The 22,862-nt window shown below is 41.6% G+C and overlaps 1 protein-coding gene across 12 annotated transcripts in view; it reads right to left on the reverse strand.

Moving 5' to 3' along the window:
* Nucleotides 1–22,862, reverse strand: part of USP34 (ubiquitin specific peptidase 34) — a 266,198-nt gene that overhangs the window by 113,966 nt on the left and 129,370 nt on the right. For 11 of the 12 annotated variants that reach the window (XM_073339379.1, XM_073339385.1, XM_073339383.1 and 8 more), the window contains 11 exons: nt 19,485–19,584; nt 19,133–19,292; nt 17,771–17,897; nt 17,519–17,666; nt 9,361–9,461; nt 7,981–8,190; nt 7,196–7,321; nt 5,167–5,289; nt 4,957–5,040; nt 4,437–4,523; nt 804–1,004 (listed from right to left, as the gene is read on the reverse strand). In XM_073339379.1, coding sequence (XP_073195480.1) covers nt 804–1,004; nt 4,437–4,523; nt 4,957–5,040; nt 5,167–5,289; nt 7,196–7,321; nt 7,981–8,190; nt 9,361–9,461; nt 17,519–17,666; nt 17,771–17,897; nt 19,133–19,292; nt 19,485–19,584 — 1,467 coding nt within the window. The remainder of the gene's footprint in view (nt 1–803; nt 1,005–4,436; nt 4,524–4,956; nt 5,041–5,166; nt 5,290–7,195; nt 7,322–7,980; nt 8,191–9,360; nt 9,462–17,518; nt 17,667–17,770; nt 17,898–19,132; nt 19,293–19,484; nt 19,585–22,862) is intronic. The other variant, XM_073339384.1, reaches the window with a different exon arrangement.

Here is a 22,862-nt window from a genome sequence, read left to right on the forward strand (position 1 = left end):
CTATACAAGACACACTGGCAGTAAACACACAGTTTTGCATTGTAATTCTCACTTATAGCAGGACCAAAATCCCTATCTTCCAACAGTTCAGTTTTTAACATTATTAATATTAATATGTTGTCCCCTTTAGCATGTAAAATATAATATGAAAACCAAGCTTAAAAAAAGGTTACTGTTGGGGGTGGAAGAATAATAGGGACTTAACAGGTAGGTTCTAGCACTGTTCAACACCAGGTGTGATGGGCCATCTTCCAAAGCAGGAATTGATGGAGGAAACAAAACATAAAAACAATGAGGAGTACGGTGGCGCCTTAACAACTAATAGATTTATTTGGGCATAAGCTTTCGTGGGTAAAGAACCCACTTCTTCAGATGCATGGATCACGAAAGCTTAGGCCCAAATAAGTCTGTTAATCTTTAAGGTGCCAGCGGAATCCTTATAGTTTTTGTGGATACAGACTAACTCGGCTACCCCTCTGATACTTGAAACAAAACATAAAAAGTAATCATCAGAAACATTCAGAAATACCCATTTACTCTGTGTCTTTGGGACATTCTGCACATAAACTTGAAAGTCTAGCTTTTTTAAAACTGCACATCTTTAATCTAATTTTAGTTAATTATGTTATTTCCTGATATGTCGTTTAGATTTATTTTTTAATAATTGTTTTTCAATACGCTATTTCCTCATTTGATTAAAAAGTAATAATATTTTTCACTTCACATCCCCTTTTGATTGATAAAAGAAAACATCTCCCCTACAGCATGTGGGTATTTGTATGTATATATAGTTTGTTTCTTACCTCTGTGAGACGAGGTATATGAAGGCCCTTTACATGATCTCCTGCCGTCTTCCTTGATTTCCCTGGCCAAGTTCTTTTCCTGTGACTCTCTGCTACACCAGACCAGGCAAAGACATCATGATAAGCTAAATCCAAATCTGAGGGATCTACTGCAAACTGGCATATCAACTTCAGCAAGCAAGCAAGACAGTCTAGCTGCCACTGTGGATAAGAAGAAAATGCAATTTTCCTTTTTCACAAATTCTAGTAATTCTTTGTCTATTTTGGAACTTGAAACACAAAACGTAAATGTCCTACAAAGCTAACAACTAAAGCACTAATTGGCAAGAGCTAACAAGACTTGTACTAGACATTACAGAAACTGGGGCTGGTATTAAAATCTTTTATTTCTTACGAAGAGAGTATTTTCAAGAACTAGTCCAAATTACAGGTACAGTTACGAGATGATATGATATTCTGTGCAGAAGATTCAGTTTTACAGCCTACAGCATTTTAGGCACTTACATTTAACTCAGAAAGCAATATTTAACATGGCTTGTTACTCTTTTAAATTAAACAATTACTTATGTAGAGACAAACTACATTAAAAATACCATTTTGTATTGTAATATCACAAAGAGATGAAAACTTCTGATTCACTCAGTAATTTCTGATTTTTTGTTCCTCCTATTTCCTTCTGGGACTCTGATCTCCAAGATCTCACATGTACTATTACTCCTGCATGTACATTTGCCCAGCACAACCAGCAGAAGTTGTACGATACAAGTGAAACTAACACAATCATAGGCCCAGATCGTACAAACAGATACACTAGCATAGCTCTCTATACCCATTCAGAATCCCATTGAATCTATAAGACTTTGCACACGTGCAGGAGTCTACACTAGAATATTTATTTGCAGGATCAGTGCCTTAGTTGCAATTTGCCACTCCTCCCCTTGCAAACCTAAATGCAAGATCAACTAAGGCACTAATAGACTCTTCGGCTTATGCTGGGAATGGAGAGAAATACACAGCATCTCCCTTCTCCTGACACTGCTCCAGAGAGAAAAGGAGTACTTGTGGCACCTTAGAGACTAACCAATTGATTTGAGCATGAGCTTTCGTGAGCTACAGCTCACTGCTGTAGCTCACGAAAGCTCATGCTCAAATCAATTGGTTAGTCTCTAAGGCGCCACAAGTACTCCTTTTCTTTTTGCGAATACAGACTAACACGGCTGTTACTCTGAAACCTGCTCCAGAGAGAGCACCAACAGATGCGAAGCATCATGAGAGAGTTAGAGAAGTGTATATCACAAGTATTTATACAGATTCGAAAGAGAAAAAAACTGAAAAAACAAAGCTCAAAAATATTCTCCTTCCATAAAAAATAAAGCTACTTTTTTTAAGTGTGAGATACTTTAAATATCCTAAACACTGAAACATACACAAGCCATGACACTTTATATTTACAACATGACAAAATGCTCACACTGAAAACAAACAGATAAAACAAACTCAGTCTAACAAACACAGACTGAAAAGAAATCCAAACTGCAAAGTAATAACCAACATAAGGAGAGTTTATCTCACATTAATGGATAGATGAATAGTGATGATAAGATATAGAATTTCATAGAATCATACAACTAGAAGGGAATTCAAGAGGTAACTCTAGCCCAGTCCCCTGCAGTCAAGGCAGGACTAAGCATTATCTTATCTCTAAAGGCGTTTAACCTATTCTTAAAAACCTCCCGTGACAGAGATTCCACAATCTCCCAAGACAATTTATCCCAATGCTTAACTACCCTGAAACTTCGGAAGTTTTTCCTAATATCCAACCTAAACCTCCCTTGCTGCAATTTAAGCCCATTGGTTCCTGCCCTATCCTCAGAGGTTAAAAAGAACAATTTTTCTCCCTCCTCCTTGTAACAATCTTTTATGTACTTGAAAACTGTTATCATGTCCACCCTTCAGTCTTCTCTTCTCCAGACTAAACAAACTCAATTTTTTTCAGACTTCCCTCATGGGGCAGCTTGGTATCATCTGCAAACTTTGTAAGTGTACTCTCTATCCATTATTTAAATCACTAGTGAAGATACTGAACAGAACTGGAAGCAGGAGTGATCCCTGCAGTACCCCATGCAAAATGTCCTTCCAGCTTGACTGTGAATCACTGATAACTGTGCTCTGGGAACGGTTTTCCAACCAGTTATGCGCCCACCTTACAGTGGATAGATGAATAGGGAATTGTATTTCCCTAATTTGTTTATGAGAAGATCATGCAAGACAGTATCAAAAGCCCTAAAGTCAAAATAGACAGCATCTACTGCTTCCTCTCTATCCACAAGGCTTGTTACTCTGTCAAAGAAAGCTATTAGGTTGGTTTGACATGATTTGTTCTTGACAAATCCATGCTGATTGTTACTTATCACCTTATTAACTTCTAGGTGTTTGCAAATTGATTGCTTAATTATTTGCTTCATTATCTTTCCAGGTACTGAAGTTAAACTGATTGGCCTATTATTCCCCAAGGTTGTACTTATTCCCCTTTTTATAGATTGGCTCTATATTTGCCCTTTTACAGCCGTCTGGAATCTCTACCATCTTCCATGAGTTTTCAAAGATAATCACTACTGGCTCAGACATCTCCTCAGTCTGCACCTTGAGTATTCTTGGATGTATTTCATCAGGCCCTGATGATTTGAAGACATCTAATTTGTCTAAGTAATTTTTAACTTGTTCTTTCCCTATTTTAGTCTCAGATCCTACCTCATTTTCTCTGGCATTCACTATGTTAGACATCCAATCACTACTAAACTTTCTAGTGAAAATGGAAACAAAATGAAATGAATGAACAAAATATATTAAATGGACTAACACCAGTGTGCACTGTTAGGGAATTTCCTTATAAACCCCTTGACCGTAGTGGTAGTGATTTCTCTCAGTGCCAACAATGGGTTATGTACCAAGAAATAAACACAATACTGCTTTAAAGTAAGATTGAGAAGTACAGGTTTCCCCTTGAAACCACTGATCAACCCCCCTTTTAAATATACTTTTGTTTTCCAATATTCTGACCACGTTATTGCAAACTTAAGCTCTGATCCCATAGTCAGGTCTGTGCAGATGCAAAGCTCCGCATGTATGAATCCAGAAACTAGTTTTCAATCTGGGCGTTAGGGGGGGGTGTATTATTTTTTAGTTCTACAAACCAGCACATTTTTTCTTAGGACTACAGAAAAAAATAATAAATAAAATAACATACAGAAAAGATATAAAAGTGTGGTCACAAAATAGCAAAAAGTCAGAATGATAAAAATAGTAATGTTTTTAAAAGGGAGATTAAAACTGCAATTATTCCAACAATTTACATTTCCCAAAAAAAGAATACTACATTGTACAATTAGTGTTTATTGGCATCAATTTAGCAGCTGGTTTGTATCCATTACAGATGGAAGCACTCAATAAACAATTTTCAATGCACAATAATTGGCTTATGAGCAATACTTTTCATTGTTCATTTTATATTGTTCATTTCTTCTCTTTTTTCTACAGAAAAGGTGCAAGTAAATATAAAAAAGGCTGCTAGCAATGGAAGCACTCAAATGGGATAACTATCTTATAGCTGGTAAACACTGACTTGTCACCTACCACAGTCCATGGTTCCTGCTCTTTAGGCTCTAGAATTCCCGAATTAAAAATTTCTAACAATTGTTGAAGCCCTCCAGCAGCAACAAACTGTAAGTAAATTACGATAATGTAAGAAAAATCAGGTACATAATGTATTTAAAACTCCTTGTCTAAGTTACAAGATACACAATTAAAATCAGAAATAAAACACTGATAAATTATGCTGTTACTTATTTTTTTAAGGACATGAGAAAAATTTGCATAAAAATATAATAAACTGAGAGGCGTGACTTTTGGCAAAAAACACTAAAATTAGATAAGAATTTTATTTTTCATTAATCATTTAGGCCCAGGAACTGGGATTTCCTGACAGTGTCCTAATGCAAAAAGTATTATGTGCTAATGATATGAGCTTGAAATCGAGAGACTCCAAGGAGTGAAACAAAATATTAAAATCTTATACTAACTTAAAAGAACTTTCATTTTATGTCATTTTGAAAAATCTACACTACATATTACAAAATACTTAAGTAAATCAAACCTTGCAGCTCCAGGTGTTTTTACTATTTTCTATTTGATCTTCACTAGAATCATCTGAGTCTGGATAAAGGTCACTATAACTTCCCTGAGGATAAACAGAAAAATAAATTACTGTAACAATACTAGAATTTAAAGTAATAAACATTTCACCCATAAGAATTTAGAAACAAAAACATTTATTTTTCTACTACATAAGAAGAAGTTATATTACCGTAGACTCTCGCCTTATTCTTCTGTTAGGCTTGCCCAAAGCTTCAATGATTTCAAGTGCATACAAAAGTTTATGGGCACTTTTTATTCGCAGGAGATCCTTCCAACTAAATCCATCATTACCCTTAAAAAAAGTTAAGAAAATTAAATCCAATGTTGGCCTGACCATAGAGGCAAAAGTAATTGCATTTTTGAAGAGACAATGGCAAGTAATTTGAAGAGACAATGGCAAAACAGATCCTAGTTCAAGCTTGCACAGTTACAAAATCTATCATAATATCTAAACAACAATTTAAGTTCTATTTTTAAAGTATTTTAAACATGTGTACATTGGGATTATATGACAGCTTTCCCTCTCCCTGCCTTCACTAAATCTTGGGAGAACCTCTGCAGGTCCATTTATAAATTTGTGAAGGGTATGATGACTGCTGGTTAGCACAGCAGAGAATGGATAACCTATTCTTTTCTACCCACCCTTCCTCCCGGTCTCTTCAACACGTATTCAATATGCTAGATTCCTGAGTTTCAAAACATGATTGTTACATTAAAAGACCATCAAAAAGGCAAACAGGAAAGCAGAATCAGACCCCACTACTTAATCCAACCTAATCAAAGAATAAAATAATCTGTCCAATTAATTTTATCCAGGGAAAATCAAACATTTTGACCCCTGCAGCCAGCTTCTCTCTTTGCCGTTAACATCTACTTACTTGCTGACACGAAGTCCATTTAGCCAAATACATTTTTGCTGGCAAAAATCCCAGTAGTTTTGCCTCTTACAATTCTTTCATTTAAATTTGTTTTGTTCTTAGTGTTTTATTTTCCTCAGGTACATTCAATCACAATTAAAGAGCGATCTTCCAGAACTCTTATTCACAATTTCCTCAGTCAGCTACAATTAGGGGGGACCCTCACATACCTGAACTTTTTACTGCCCATTAACAGGTACTGAAATGATAACCCAACATTTTATTTTCATTAGCAATCATCTCTGAAACATCAGAAAACATGTTACTTTATACACACTCAACTGTGTATGTACATGTGGTTGGTTCATACTGGAAAGTTGCTTAAAATTCACACATTTGCTCTTTTTACATTAAAAATGCTCAGAAGTACTTCAGAATTCAAGATACTTATTCAAGATAATTATCCCAACAACATTTACCCCCAAAAAAGTATAACTGAAATTGAATCATATGTTACCCAACATCCTCCATATTGTTTTAACAAAATATAAAATTCTAAATTCTCTCCCATTCAAAATTATTACAAAAAAATTCACACCTCAATTAATGCCAGTTTTAAATTTAACCTAATCTAAGCACACCCAGAACAGTGGGTGGTTGCTTGCTATTGTATTTTATAATTATGCAAAGCTGGAGTGGGGGATTTAAAACAAGGCACCTGGAAGGCAAATAATACTGTAAGATTCAGTTTTAAAGCCACATAAAATTTGGAGGCTAGAGTTCAAGAATATTGCTTTAGGATCAAGTATATCTGAGGTTATTTACTTCTAAAATGAAACCCACAGAATTCTTGAAAAAAAAGTAATAAATTGCTTCAACCTGCTTTGTACAACTCAAGATGTATGAGATTTAATTTCAACATGAACCAGTAAAGTCACCAGAGATAACATTCACTAATCATTTAACTTATTTAATTCTTATTAAATAAAACCCATTACCTTTAAAGACACAAATCAGGAAACTAAATTAGAAAAGCTACAGACTTCTTTTGATTTTTATTTCAACAAAGTAAGAGAAGAATAAGTGAAAGTGTCCCCTCTTTATTTATTTTCTCACTATACCCAAGACAAAGCCAGAGAATATATATGTCTCTATGACCTGTCCTGATTTATTATTATTGAAACTGTTCTGCCTTTCATTCAAGACAATGTCCCCCTTGCAGAAATTGGTTATTTTTTACTTAACTCTGTTGGATCAATCATCATTCAATTTGGGGTAAACTGTAAAAAGTCTAACTGAATTGCAGATTATATACATTTAAAACAAACACTGTTGGCTGACCTGTTCATCTGAAATATTTTGGAATGCCTGTAACATGTTAGGACATGTAGGTAGAAGCATTAACAGTTCCCAGACACGTCTGGACAGGTTTTCTGCATGAAGGTGGAGTTCTTCACATCTTGCACTCTAACATACACAAAAAAATCTATTACTATTCATAGTTTCTTAAGAAAAGCAACCTCACTGACATTTTAGGGTTTGAAGTTTATTTATTTATTAATATTTTAAACAAAAGCAATTCATTCTCAAATTAAAGTTTATTAAATAAATCTATAAATACAGCATGATAGTTCAGGTCTCACTGAAACAGAAGAAAATTAAGTTACTTTATGCACTACAGTATAAAGACATGCACAAAGATTCAGTGTAAATAAATCCCAGATTTAAATACACAACTATTGATTCCAATAAATTCCCAATGTAAATCCCATTGGTTTATATGGACTTATACGAGAGACGAATATGAGTCACTGAGTTGTACAATATATCTTTAAAAATATGTTTTCAAGCCAAATCCCCTTACTAACCACCATACATGTTTTCAGTAGTACATATCCTTTCCAGAGCAATACATTTTTTATAGTAACTAGTAAATAATATAATACCATTTTGATTATAAAAAGCTTATATATTTATATCTATAGATACAACATTAAATATACAGATAGAAATATTAGATGTATATGATGTTTGGATACCATGGTCAGGGGCCAACAGAAGTAACAGATCAGACAGAAATTAAACTAGACATATTCAGTCATCCTAATCAAAGATCACTAAATTACCTCACTATCTTCCATAGCCATTTCACCAGAAGGAGGTTTAAAAGATGCAAGCATCTCTAACAAATCAAAAAGGGTGGTAAGATGAGGTTCTTGCAAAAGTAAAAGCATTGGAATGTTGTCCTTCTGAGGAGGAGGTAGGCAAGATGCTGGAAGCTGAACACCTTCACCTTTACGCTCCCTCCGTGGTGCACCCAAGGATACAAACACCATCTAGAAACAAGGGGGGAGGCCGGGTGGAGGAGATAGAAAGAGACTATTTAAACAACACAACTACAATGGCCATTTTTTAAACCAGAGACATCTCATAAATAAGAATAGAATTAAGAACCTGGTTTTGGACGATACATTAATATCTTCACTGTTGATCCTTTATCTAACTATGTTTCAACAGAATGTCACAATTCAAAAATGATATACATTGGGCAGCACTGGAGATTTACTTTGATTTTGCCTGACACGGTAAGTACGAAAGGTGGAAGCAGCAGAGTGATTAATTAAAAAGTAATTAATTCAAATGTATGCTAAACTTAGGAGTCAGATCCTCTAAAGTTGCCTTTTTCTTTGACAGGGAGGAGTGACAAAGGGAAGGGTTGTGCAAGGTCGAGTCCTCCAATCTGCAGTGGTTGTAAGGTTAATCCTCCTTCCTGCAAAGTAGACATGTCCTATCTTTCTTAGGCACTGGGGCTGGATTCACACTCTAAGGAAGCTTGCTCATGTTCTGGGCAGTAGGCTGATCTGGGCTGCAAGCCTTGATAGGCCTTATAATAAATGACGATGTGACAGGGATTCTGGACTTTTGAGAGTTGGTTTACAGGATATTTTGGATTTGAGCATCAAAAGGGAGAAAGGAGACTCTTGACAGCTTCAATGGCTGTTGCCCTCCCTCTTTTCCCTGCTCTCATGTCAAAATGCTTTGAGGCACTATCCTGTTCATAAAATCAAACAGTTGTGACCATTTGGCCAAAATCTTAGTGTTTGATGTTATTTTCACCAGCCCCTGCTTTTCTCTACAAAAGATAAATGGTTCCAAATTTTACTTTGATCCTTCAGCACGTACTACTTCACATTTACTAATACACCCAGAATGTGCCTTTTTAAACAACGACTACTTTTTACAACAGTAAGGAAATAGAGCAGCAGAATGTAATAGAGCAGAATGTAAATGTATGTTAATAGGAACTAACTGTAATTTTATTTTGGGTGTAAAGGGGATTTATGCTATACAGCAGAAAACAATATAATGGTTTTAGAAAACAGTCAGATGTTGCCAAAGTGAATTTTACATTTTACCACCTAATACACTTACTGGTCATCACATGACAAAAGCAGAATGCCAAATGATCTTTTTATCTTTAAGTCTTATCTTTACACTGATAATACCTGCATATCCTTAAAGCCCAATTCATGAAGTGTTTTTTCATCGTAATCAGTTGTTAGTTCATGCCCAGATGAAATCATTCTCACAGGTCCCATGAGACCACCTACAATAAAGCACAACATAATGAATTTCTGGAATTTCACTGACTACTTAAAAAGCATAATTTTTAAAAGTAAAATGAATATTAACATTGATACTGCATCTGCTGAAAATTTTTAGAAAAACAGCTCCCTGGTAACTCTCAGGGCCTGACCCAAAGGCACCTGAAGTCAATGGGAATCTTTCCACTGACTTCATTGACCTCTGAATCAGGTCCCTAAATATTTCCTTAGCAGTATGATTCAATTATATCTTGTAATAAAAAAGGCACAGGGAAAAAAATCTGTCTTGTAGGGAGGAAAGAGAGATAATGGATAAATTCCACATTGAAAGAACTATCATTAAATTCTTCCAGAGCTGGAAAATTATTCTATAAGCATTTATTTTAAATACTGATAGTTTTACTAAGTTTGAATGCCACAGGAATTATCTTCTAATTGCCCCTAAAGTGTGTACTGTTAAATCACTATAAAGCACTATAATCTTCTAAATGAAGGCTCTAGGTCTGAAGAATCCAAAAAGGTTCACATCTATCTGCTGTTAAGACTGGAAGGAACGCAGGTGGCAGAGGGAACCATTCCTTCCCTTTTGTAGCCTTGCTTTGTTACACATGGGAACACAGAATGGAAGAACTGGAGGGGCAGGTGAGAGCTTTAACACATACTGCTATAAGGAGAAGGTTTCACTTTCCAAGCTGCATTGGTCAGTGCAGCCCCTGACTGGGAACATAATGAGGCCACCTGAAGGAAAACCAGCAAACAGCGTAACCAAGCTTAGAGCCTATCTACCTCCAACTTTCCACAATGAATAGTTTGTCTCACTCTGTTATATGCTGCTTAACATATATTTTGTTCATAATTTCCTCTTCAATCTCTCTAGTAAAATTTACTTATAATTAAGTCAATGTGAACTGGAGGTGACATCTGTTTGTGAACACCAGAAAAAATCTGACTTCTGACCTTACAGCAGGCAGAAGCTGGAGTGAAATAATGGCTTAGGCTCTGTCAAAAGCAAAGACCCTGCCAGTGGAATAGCTATCTAAACAGTGATGAAACGGGGCTGGCAAAGGTCACAGAGTACTGAAAGTGCCAAATGGTGTGGCAAGGCACCAGTCACAGTCATAAACAGAGCAAATTAAAAAGAAAGCAAAAGTGAAGAGGAGGTTACTCACCTGTAACAGGAGGTTCTTTGAGATGCGTGGTCCCTATCTATATTCTACTGAGGGTTATTTGCATATGCCATGTGCCTAGAGCGGGAACTTCTCAAAGTAATAGTGTCCATCAGTCCACTCATGCACCCTGGTACCACTTCATGGTTTCACCAGAGGCAATAAAGGGCATGGCAGACTGACCACACCTTCAGTTCCTTCTCCACAACTAATCTACCAAATCCAGAGCAAAGGAGAAGGAAGGAGGGATTGGAATACAGGTAAGTAAACACCTCCTCTTTGAGTGATGGTCCCAATTGTATTCCACTAAGGATGATTAACAAGCAGTACCTTGATAGGAGGAGGGTGCGAGGACGATGATGGAACAGTAGAATGGAGGACCGATGGACCAAACAAGGCAACCATCACAGAATCTTACACCAGGGCATAGTGAGGAAAAAAAGGCATGCACTGAACTCCATGTGGCTGGCTTATATATGTTCATAAGGGGCACATAATGGACCAGGGCCATAGTCGATGCTTGTGCTCTCATGGAATGGGCCCATATCCCACCTGGTAGGGACTGCCATGACAAGTGATTGCACTGTGGAACCCGCAACAAGATTCTCTGGGTGAAGAAGGCCTGCCCCTGAATTCTCTCTGCTATGGCAATAAATAGTTTAGGACACTTCCAGAATGGTCTCGTCCTCTGTAGGTAAGGGGCCAGGGCCCTATGTATATTAAGGGAGTGAAGCTGTTTTTCCTCCTTTGAGGTGTGCAGTTTGGGAAGGAAGGTGGGCAAATGTATGGGTTGGTCAAGGTAGAAGCAGGAAACCACTCTCAGTAAGATATGGGATGTAAGTGCAATGAGACTTTGTCCTTATAGAAGGTAGTGAAAGGAGGATTGGCCATCATGGCCCCAGTTCACCAATCCTTTCTGCAGAGGTAATAGTGACCAAGAAAATGACCTTCATGGAAAGAAAAGAAAGGGAGCAAAAGGCCAGAGTTTCAAAGGGCAAGCTCATCAATGCCATAAGGACTAGGCAGAGGTCCCACTGAAGAACAACAGGCTGAACAGCAGGGTATTTGTATACAAGGCCCTTCCAGAATCAGGCAGTTAAAGGGTGAGTGAAAACCAAATGCCCCTCCACAGGAGGATGGAGAGCACTGATAGCCGCTTCATGCACTTTAATGGAGCTGAGAGCAAGCCCTGAGGCCATCAGACACAGTAAGTAGTCTAAGACCATCAGGATGCCCACAGCCTCAGGAGCAAGACCTTTCTGCTGGGCCCAGGAAGTGAAACATATCCATTCGAATTGGTAGGATCATCTCATGAAATCCTTCCTGCTACTCGAGAGGACATTTCCCACTGCCAATGAACATTACTGTGCCACTGGAGGTGTCCATCCAAAAACCAAGCTCCCAAATGAAGTGTCCGTGGATCAGGATGCCTGAACCTGCCATTGCGTTGTGTGAGCAGTTCTTGGAACATCAGAAGCGGAGGATGGTTTGACATGCGGAGAAGAGTTGGAAACCAGAACTGGCAAGGCCAGAATGAGGCAATCGGGATGGCCGTCACTCTCTCTCGTCACAGTTTGTGAAGGACATAGGGCAGGAGTGGTAGGGGAGGGAAGGTGTAAATTATTCGATCGGACCAGTTGATGACCAAGGCGTGGCCCTGTGAATTGTCACCAAGCCCTCCCCTGGAACAGTACTGGATTATTCCTGGGGGAATTCTGCATCACTGTGCATGCGCAGAATTCATGTTCCCCACTGATTTCTTTGCTTCCCTGTAGAAAAATGGCTTCTAATGGGAAAGCAAAGAGAAGCCACAAGAGTGGCAGCACCCTGGCAGCACAGGCGAGTCCATTTGGGCGTCCAGAGCAGCTGGCAGGGGGGTGGAGAGGGGATAGGCAGTCGTGTGTGTGATTGTGACACTCGGTCCCTCTTGCTCGCTATTGTGATATGCACAGTGTGGAGGGGCAGGGCTTTGGGGTGTTTCTGAGGAGGCAGGTAGGAGGTAGGGGGCAGGCTCTGTCCCCTCTGGCAAAACCTGGGAGAATTCTGCACCACTGCGCAAAGCAGAATTTTACAGAAATTATTAAGCGTGCAGAATTTCTTTTCCCCGAACAGAAATGGGCTGCAGTGCTGCTAGCTGCCACTAGCGGCCACTGGACCCAGCAGAGCCCAGCTCGCACAAGGAAGACACTGCTGCGGGGAGGAGAGGGAACTAGAAGGTTCCTGGCAGCTGTAGTTCCCAGCATGTCCTAAGGGAAGGAGAGGGTGGCACGCAGGAAACTCCATGCAAGCCTGTTACCAAGCATCAAGCTGTTTCTTCCTGTGGATCCCTAGCCTCGGGGTAGGGGGAGAGAAACAGTAACTAGGTTGTCATAGGGATTTCTTTAAACTCTACTCCTGGGGGAATTTTCGTGTGTGTCTGTATTGTTACAGACATACTTGCTGACAAGCATTTTGAACTAAATTACCAAAATAATTGAAACCGGCATGATTATGTAGTGTTATTTTGACAAATAAAATTTGCAGAATTTTAAAATATTGTGTGCAGAATTTTAATTTTTTTGGCACAGAATGCACCCAGGAGTAACTGTATGCACTTGCTGTTGGCATGAGAGGAAAAGAGATCCCTGACCAGGGTCCCCAACACCCAAAAACATCAGTGATTACCACGTCACCCAACTCCCATTCATAGTCGGTCATGAAATTCCTGCTGAGCGCATCGGCAATCATATTCTGGGTCCCCAGGAGATAGGTCACCGACAATAGGATATGGTGTGCATAGCATCACTTCCACAAGCATACCACTTCCACACTCTGTGCTGGGGACCTTGTCCCTCCTTGCTTGTTTATGTAGTAAACCGCAGTGGTGATGTCTGACATGAGAACATGACAAGAGTGGATGGACGGTAAAAATGCATGGCATGCCCTGCGTACCACCCTAAGTTCCAGAGAGTTGATGTGCATCCTGGGTTCCCAAGTGTTCCAAGTTCCCTGTGTCATGTGATCTACCACGTGAGCATCCCAGCCATCAAGTGATCCTTTATAATCGTCATGCTTGGCAAGGATGGAAGGGAGGGCATTCTGGAGGAAACTTGGAGCGGATATGTCCACCATTGAAATGAGAAGATGACTTCTTGTGGAATGGTAAGAATGGAGTCCATGGACTGGTGCATAGGGGAGCAGCCATAGTTGTAGACAGCAGAAGCCATGAACAGAGTGAAGGCCTTGACATCTGTGCACACTGCCATATGACCTAGGAGGGGGACAGAAGTTCTGGCTGAGACCGAGGGGCTGGATGTCACTGAAGTGATCAGGTCCAGCAGTGTCTGGAACCTGTCCTTCAGGAGATTAGCACATGTGCATGTCGATGGGTATGCCAATGAACTCCAGGAAATGCATAGGATGCAAAGACAATTTTTTGACTTTCACACTCATCCCTAGAGAGTAGAGGAGTAGAAGGAGCTGGGAAATCAATTCTTGAGCTACCATTTTGGACCATGCTGCCAGCAGCCAGGCATCCAAGTAGGTGAACTGTTATCACGTACCTACGTAAAGACTGCTGGAGCAGTAGTAAGTCTGAATGGGAGAACCCTGTATGAGAAGTGCCAAGGACCCACCGTGAACCTCAGGAACTATCTGTGGGTCATGTGGATGTTGACGTGGAAGCAGGTGTCTTGCATATCAAGAGCCATAACCCACTTGGCCTTTTTCTAGTAAGGGAATGATGGTCGCAAGTGTGACCATGTAGAACTTTGGCTTGCAAATGGAACAGTTGAGGCATCGGAGATCCAGGATTGGTCTCCATCCTCCCTTCTTCTTGTGTACCAGGAAATAATTGGAATAGAACCTTGTGTCCTGAAAGTTTGCACAGACTGGCTCTACTGCTCCTCTCCGCAGTAGGGAATCCACCTCCATGGCAAGGAGGGAATCCACTTCCACTGTCGAGAGCGGAACCTGAGATGAGACCGTTGCGGCGGATGTGGAGGAGGTAGCATCATAAACTCAATCGTTATAGCCAAGTCGAATTACATCCAGGACCCACTTGTCCATTGTTATCATGCTCCATTCTGGCAGAAAGTTTGAGATTGCCTCTGAAAAGGGTGGCTGGCAAGAGCGCTGGAGTGCAAAGTGACTGACAGTGCCCTAGATGCACTCAGAAATATTGCTTATGAGAAGATAGTGTGTGCTGTGTGGAGGATGGCCCTGGTGGGCCAGAAAGATGGGATCTTTGTACCTTTGGGCGCTTCTGTGGAGGCTCAAAGACTTGCTGGTGGTAGAAATGGGGAGCTCTGTAGAGTTGTGTAGTTAGCGGGCGATAACATTTTCTTTTGGATGCTGATTTATAAATGCTTAGCAATCGCAGGGTGGCCAGAAGGCAGCAGATCCAATGTAAAAGAGGGGGCTATCTAAGCAGGTGAGTGGACCAGAGCACATGGAGACCTCATCCCTTCCAGGGCAAATAGTTCATGAGGTCCAGGGACACATTGGAGTCTCTCCAGCATCAATGGTACTCGGTCCACGGATGGAAATGGAGCTGGTTAGGGAACCTCTCTCAGGACCGACGATCCACGAGACATTGGTGAAACTGATGCAGGAGGGGTATGATGCCCAGGAACCAGGACCGGCACATCCGTCAAGCAGTGCAAATTCTTGTCACCCTTGTGGGCCCTGGAACACACCGCTCCTCCATGGCTGGAACTCATGGACAATGCAGCATCTTTACTGGATCTGGAGGAAGACTTATTGCCATGCTTCTGTGACTCATGGCTCGGCCTCAGTGCAGGATCCATAGCACTGGTCCCAGCTGAACCAGACTGAGACTCTGCAGTAAGAGGCGCACTCTTGGAGTTCTCAGGCCGATGTACAGGGAGGGTTCCCTGGCCAGGATCCGACTGCAGTCCCATGGCTACCCCCATGAGGTGCTTCTTAAGGTGAAGGGAAGGAGAGGCAAATCCTGCACCTAGATGCTGCATGGGCTTTCCCCAAGCCGTACAGACAGCACTGGTGCGCATCGCTGATCGAAAACGAGCGAGGGCAGGAAGTGCAGCATAATCCAGTATATAGATACAGGTGCTGGGCAGGGGGTGGGAGGTAGCAGGAAACCACCAAAGCAGCGTCCCAAAGTCCTTAATCCTAAGAAATTACTACAAACACTAAAACTACCACAAAAACAATAAAACTCTATGTACACGAATAAAAACAGTTTTTCTATAAAGATTGGAAAAAGAAAAGGAGGAAAGTGCAACACCAAGGGTGAGAGAACAGCAGAAGCTCCAACTCTGAACATGCAGCGCTGAGAAGGAACTGAAAGCGAAGTTGGTCTGCCCTGCCCTTTATCGCCTCGGGTGAAACCACGAGGTGGCACAAGGGCGCATGCGCAGACTGACTGACACTACTACTCTGAAAAGCTCCAGCTTCATGGCACTTGCGCATTACCGTCAGTGGATACAACAGGGCCCATCATTTGGGGAATAAAAGTTATGCGCACACATCTGAAAGTTAAAGTACTAGGGTCAACTCCTTAAATACTTACTCAGTTTTTACACAATTGCTAAAATCAAGCAAACTCCCAGTGAATGAACTGAGTCAAAAAAACTACTTAAGGATGCCAGGATTTGGCCCTTTAAGCAGGAGGATAGTGAAAACATTTACATATTCTGTCACCATGAATGAGGATGCTTTTTGTTGAAACTTGAATTGTTGAACACAACTTGAATTTCCACCTTAATTAGAATGACAGAGCAACCATTTCAGAGTTTCCTAATAAACAGGAGCTGGGTTTAGCAGAAGCTTTACAATACCATTTAAACAGACACGGCTAAAGTAATCAATTTCTTTAACATCAGGCATAAGTAAGGGAAAAAAGGATTAAAATATTTCTATTTAATGAGAAAATGGTATCATCAACTGCATCACACAAGTCCAAATCCTGTCCTCAAGTAAGCATTTGTGTAACATATACAATTATTAATATTATTAATATTTATTAGTTGGAACCCCAGCGATGGACCAGGACCCCATTGTGCTAGGTGCTGTACAAACACAAAACAAACAAATAGTCCTTGCCACAAAGAGCTCACGGTCTAAATACAAAACAAGAGACACCAGATGGATACAGACTGGGACTGTAAGGAAACTATTATACAGTATTGGTCTGCAAGGTAAGCTATGGTCTTAGCACACCAGAAGCCTAACCAATGTCAAATTTTTATAGGCATCCTGTAGGTAAAGGAGAGCTTTGAAGGAGCATAACGAGGAAGATGAGAATAAGCAAATGATCAATTTGGCAACAGGATGTTCAGTAATAAATTAACTATTTTAACATAGTTGCAAAAAGACTGAAAGATGCAGTAAAGGAACTCACACTTGAATAGCAGTTAAATACATATTTGTGAGCCCAACATACATTCTGAGTCCTAATTATTTACCTATACAGAGTCATAAATATGCATGGCACATCACAAAATATAAGATGGGTCTCCACTCAGAGGAGTTTACTAACTAAATAAGACATAATAAAATGAATAAAAAGAATAATGGCAATGGGGAAAGGAGAATATAATCGTGGAAGGAAGGGAAGAATGAAAAGTTACAAGTAATAAAAATCGTGTGATGTGAAAAACCATGTGTAAGTAGTGCATATCCCTTGTTACTTCTGAATTTTCTCTCTCTACTTTAAAAGAAACGGTAACACTTACAAAAGCACTGTTTAATAATGAAGTGTGACAGGCTAATGCTAGTTATGAAATAAATGGAGCAAATGGAATAAAACCAACAGTGATACTTGCTATTTTTCCCCAGGTACCCTAATCTGTCAAATACACATCATCTTTCAACCTCTATGGACGATCAATTAGCCAAGCACAAGCTATGGCTAAGAGTATTGTACAACTTACCAGGGAAATCTCCTTTCCGGCTGCTTTGGCCAAACTCCTGAAGCTGAGCTTGCTGGTTTATCTGTTCTTTCTGCAAATTTTCATACCAATGGGTAACCTCAGCCCTTAGATCTGCCACTTGATCACTAGGATACATTTCTATAGTCATCTGAAACATAATGCACACATTTTTTCAGAATGAACAATGAATGTTATGAAACAAAATGATCTAGGAATAAAATCCATTTGGAAAACCAAAGTTCTTTTAACTACCTTGTCAGGAAGTCCAGCTGGCTGACATACAATTCTTAGTGGTAATGATTGTTTATCACTAAGTGCCTTTAAGTGACTGCTGATACCAGTGCCTTCAATCTGCCACTGTCTCAGATGATACGCAAACCTTAAGAAGCATATAAAAATCACACATAAAAACACCAAATGTTTTTGTTAACATCTATTTAACTCAAAAGCCTGACAAACAGTAGGAAGACAAGAAGGCTGAGAAAGCTCCCAGCTCCACTTCTCTGGTCCTGCAGAGATTCCGACACAAAAAGAAAAAAGACAAGACTTTGTATTCCTGAAATTGCTTTAGTTTAAAACAAAACAAAACACAAAACACTTTCCACCTTTTTTTAAACATCATGAAAAGGGCCCTACCAAATTCACAGCTGTGAAAAATGCATCACGGACCATGAAATCTGGTCTCTCCCGTGAAATTTGGTCTTTTGTGTACTTTAATCTTATACTATACAGATTTCATGGGGGAGATCAGCATTTCCAAAACTGGGGGTCCTGAGCCAAAAAGGGGAGGCGGGAGAGAAGCAAGCTTCTTGTGGGGGGAGGGTCACAGTATTGCCACCCTTACTTCTGCGCTGTCTTCAGAGCTGGGTGGCCAGACAATGGTGGTTGCTAGCCAGGCACCCAGCTCTGACAGCTCCGCTGCCACCAGCAGCACTGGCATGGTATGGTATGATTGCAACCCTTTTGCGCTGCTGCCTTCAGAGCTGGGGCCTTGGCCCAGCAACTGCCACTCTTCAGCTGCCCAGCTCTGAAGGCAGCAGCGCAGAAGTAAGGGTGGCAATACCATAACATGCCATCCTTACTTCTGAACTGCTGCAGGCGGCAGCGCTGCCTTCAGAGCTGGGCTCTCAGCCAGCAGCCACTGCTCTCCGGTAGCCCAGATGAAGGCAGCGCTGCCAGCAGCAGCAGCGCGGAAATAAGGGTGGCAATACTGCAACCCTCCTACAATAACCTTACGACTCCTCCACAACCCTCTTTTGGGTAAGGACCCTTACAGTTACAACAATGTGAAATTTCAAATTTAAATATCTGAAATTTTAGATTTTTAAAACTCATGAAATTGACCAAAATGGACTGTGAATTTGATATGGCCCTAATCATGAAACAGCAAAAGAGGACAACCATCTTTTTTTTCCTGGCCAAAAACCTTTAACAGACTAAGCTTCACACAAAATATTTGCAAAGTATGTATTATTATCCCCATTTTACACAGAGGAAACCAAATGAGTAATTTACATCTCTGTTTTTCAGTATTTCACTCAACTCAAATTTCAAATGATAGGAAAATAAATTACAATAAATCCCAACTCAAAATATATTGAAGAAATTGTTTACCTTCTCCTAAAAGCTTCAAGGTGTGTCTTTAGCATTAAAAGTCCTCTTTCAATTATGGTGAGACTCGAGTGGGAGTCTTGCTCAAGATTACTGGAAGCTATCATAAGGCTCTCCATACACTTGCTAATAAATTCTTGTTCTTTTTCCAGACCTGTTTTACCTGCAAGTCAGATATTTAAGTAACTATGTGCCGAATGTACTGAAAACTGCAAGTTTTAGCACTCAAGATTAAAACAAGATAATCTAATATTCTTTAAAAGATTTTCTTTTTAACAAAAAAATGACTAAGATTATTTTGTACAATATCCTTGGATTTTAGTATACCCGTGTAAATAAAACTGAGAACTCTTACCATTAATGTAATAAGAATTGATATACTGGATAGCTGCTCGACTGACATCACCAGACTGTGCTCTTAAAGCAATGCCCCAGAATTGGTCCATACCACACAACTGTTAAGACAAATGAAAAATTTGTCACGTAGTTATTTTCTCTTGGGAATCATCTCTCCCTAAGTTTGAGACATTTACACTGCGTCTTTTCCTGTTAATACTGGAGATACTCCCACAGAATGCTGGGATTGGGCCAAGCCACGAATGGGTGGGACCTGAGCATCTGAAGCACTATGGGCAAACTCTAGATAGGAAAGATAGGTCTGACTATTGGTTTGGAAACAAATGCTACCCTAAGGAACCTTGACAACATTGTGCTATCTACCCAAAAACTTAAGCTCATTCAAGTGATAGTACTATTCAGCAGTGAGACTGTCAGAAATGATGGTAGAAGATCTTAAAGCCAAGCCTAAGTCATCCTGAAAGAAACCTATGGAAGCTGGACTGCCTGATTGCTTGAAGTTAATCTTTGTATCTTAGCATCCATCAGAGAACTTTGTGTAAACTCCTGAGTAAGCAAAAATGACACAAGGCTTGCAAAAAGCTCAGAGAGGAATATCCCACGTTGTTTATAGGACTTGCTTCTCAATAGTCAAACTGTTAGGCCCAGTTACTCTTAAGTGGGATGAAGAAGCAAACCCTGAGATGGGAGATCCTGGCTTGCTGGGGAGATGGAATAAAGATCTCTATGAAAGCTACATTAGGTTTGACTATCACAGCATACATGGCCACTTTCATCTGACCCCCTTTTTAATCTTCTGGATCCCTTTTTCCAGTAGTGGAAAGGGGGGGGAGGGAGGAAGGGGGAAACACACAGAAGACAATTCATCTATCTGCGAGCCAATATAAGACAGTTACTAACTGGTGTTCAAGATGTGTGTGCTCGCCACATGCACCAGTGCCAGAAGTTTTTCCCTCAGCAGTAGCTGTAGGGGACCAGCTCTGGTACCCCTTGGAGTGGCACGCAAATGCCGCGGTATATAGGGTGCTGCCAGCTCTCACGACCCTCAGTTCCTTCTTGCTGCAAACTCCGACAGTGGGGAAAGAGGGCGGGTTGTGGAATGGACATGAGCAACACATCTCAAAGAACACCAGTTACGGAAAAAGATAATTGTCTTTTCTTCTTTGAGTGCTTGCTCAGGTCCATTCAACTTAGATGAGACCCAAGCAGTACCCCTCGGAGATGAGTAGGAGTTCACGGATGTGTAGACTGCAACACAGCTCTGCCGAACCCAGCGTCATCTCTGGCCAAGGAGCACGTCGTGGCTCAACAGATATCCTGGATTGGGAAGTGTGCCAGGAAGGCTGCCGAAGATGCCTGAGATCTGGTTGACTGGGCTCTGACGATCGGCGGTGGAGGGACTCCCGCCAACCCATAGCAGGTGTGAATGTAAGAGGTGATCCAGTTAGAAATCCTCTGTGTGGACATTAGGAGGCCCTTCATTCTGTCAGCTGTAGAGAGGAAAAGCTGAGTCGACTTATGGAAAGATTATTGTCTGTCTGTTCCGCAAACTGGGCTTGCCCATCGAAGGGAAGGTCTTGCATCAACTGCTGAGCCTCCATGGACAAGCCAGAGAGAAGCGGCCAGGATGCCCGGCACATGGCAACAACCAAGGCCATGGTTCAGGTGGTGGTATCTGCTGCATCCAACGCCACCTGGAGCATCACCCTGGCCAGAGTCGTGCCCTCCTCCATGACTGCCCTGAACTCCTTCCTAGAAGCCTCAGGCACGGAGCCCTTGAACTTGACCAGGGCTTGCCACATGTTAAAGTCATAGCGTCCCAGGAGCGCCTGATGGTTGGCCACCCTCAACTGGAGACTAGAGGATAAATAAACCTTACGGGCATCTAGTAACAAGTCTAGTCTCTTGGGCCTGTTCTACACTGAGAGGAGGCGGGGGAGTGTCCATCTAAGATATGCAACTTCAGCTACGAGAATAGCATAGCTGAAGTCGACGTATCTTAGATCGACTTAGAATCACTTATTTCGCGTTCTCGTGGGGTGGGATCGACGGCCGCCGTTCCCCCATCTACTCCGCTTCCGCCTCTCACCATGGAGGAGTTCCGGAGTCGATGGAAGAGTGATTGGGGATTGATTTATCACGTCTACACTAGACGCAATAAATCGATCCCCGATAGATCCATCACTACCCGCCGATCCAGTGGGTAACGTAGACGTGGCCTAGGAGTCCTTGTTCTTAGGGGTAGCTCCGCGCCAGGAAGTGCCCACACGCGGTGATGCCCTCCTAGGGGATTGGTGACGGTCCGAGGAATGGTAGCGTCGATCCCTCAACAAATCTCTGGAGAGGTACCATGGTCTTGGAGATACTGTGTACAAGGACTGGTACTCCTGCCAGGGGGGCACGTGCTTCCAAAGGTCTGCACCCGGACGCTGGCGAGCTGCACCTCGAGCCTGTCTACCCATGCCCAAGTTCCAGGGACTGAACGGGGCTGCCCTGCATCTGTCGTTCACAGTCAGAGGCGTGGCAGCTACGGGAGGGCGAGCGCTGGTGGGACGTCCCCTGCGATAGGGAACAGTGCCACTGTGGGGGGGACCAGGGCGGTCCAGGGAACCGCAGGAGCCGGTGTGGGCAGCATCAGGAGGGACATGATCTCCTCCACCACCTGCAAGGCCTCTGGCGTGGACGGTATCCGGAGCTGGCGGAGGCCTCTGCCACTATCTGGGGTGGCTGGTGAATGGGCTGGGCTATCCCACTCAACCGGACCTTGGGCCCGAGATCCTGACAGGGGTGAAGAGTTGCCTAGCATGGGACCTCGCTCGCACACAGTCTTATCCTTTCCCTTGTGGGAGGTTGTAGAGCAACCTTGCACCATCTTCTTGGGCTTCTTAGCTGGAGCAACAGATGGGGACTGGTGCTGGTCAGTGGACGGACCCGGTGTGGCACTGTGTACTGAGGTCACAGTGCTCGGTGCCGAGTCAGAGCATTGCTTTGGTGCTGGGATGAGAGTCGACTCCACAAGGTGCTCTCTTAAGTGAATATTGTGCCCCTTCTTAGTCCTTGGCTTGAAGGAATTGCAAATTTTGCACTTTTCACTAATGTGCCCTTCGCCCAAGCAACACAGACAGCTGCTGTGTGAATCACTAATGGGCATGGGCCTCTTGTTAAATCCTGAGGACTGGGGCATGCCCTGTCCTGAGGCAAAGTCCCGTTTTGGGAGCTATGAAGTCTATAAGGGATTTACTAACACTAACAGAAAACTATATACACGATAATACAAGAATTAACGAGTTCATACAAACAAGAAAGCAACTGCGCTAGCTGAAGCAGCAACAGTTCCAGTACCATCACTGGCGTCAAGAAGGAACTGAGTGTGGGG

The sequence above is a fragment of the Lepidochelys kempii genome, chromosome 3 (genome assembly GCF_965140265.1).
Source record: "Lepidochelys kempii isolate rLepKem1 chromosome 3, rLepKem1.hap2, whole genome shotgun sequence".
In the NCBI taxonomy this organism is placed as follows: domain Eukaryota; kingdom Metazoa; phylum Chordata; order Testudines; family Cheloniidae; genus Lepidochelys; species Lepidochelys kempii.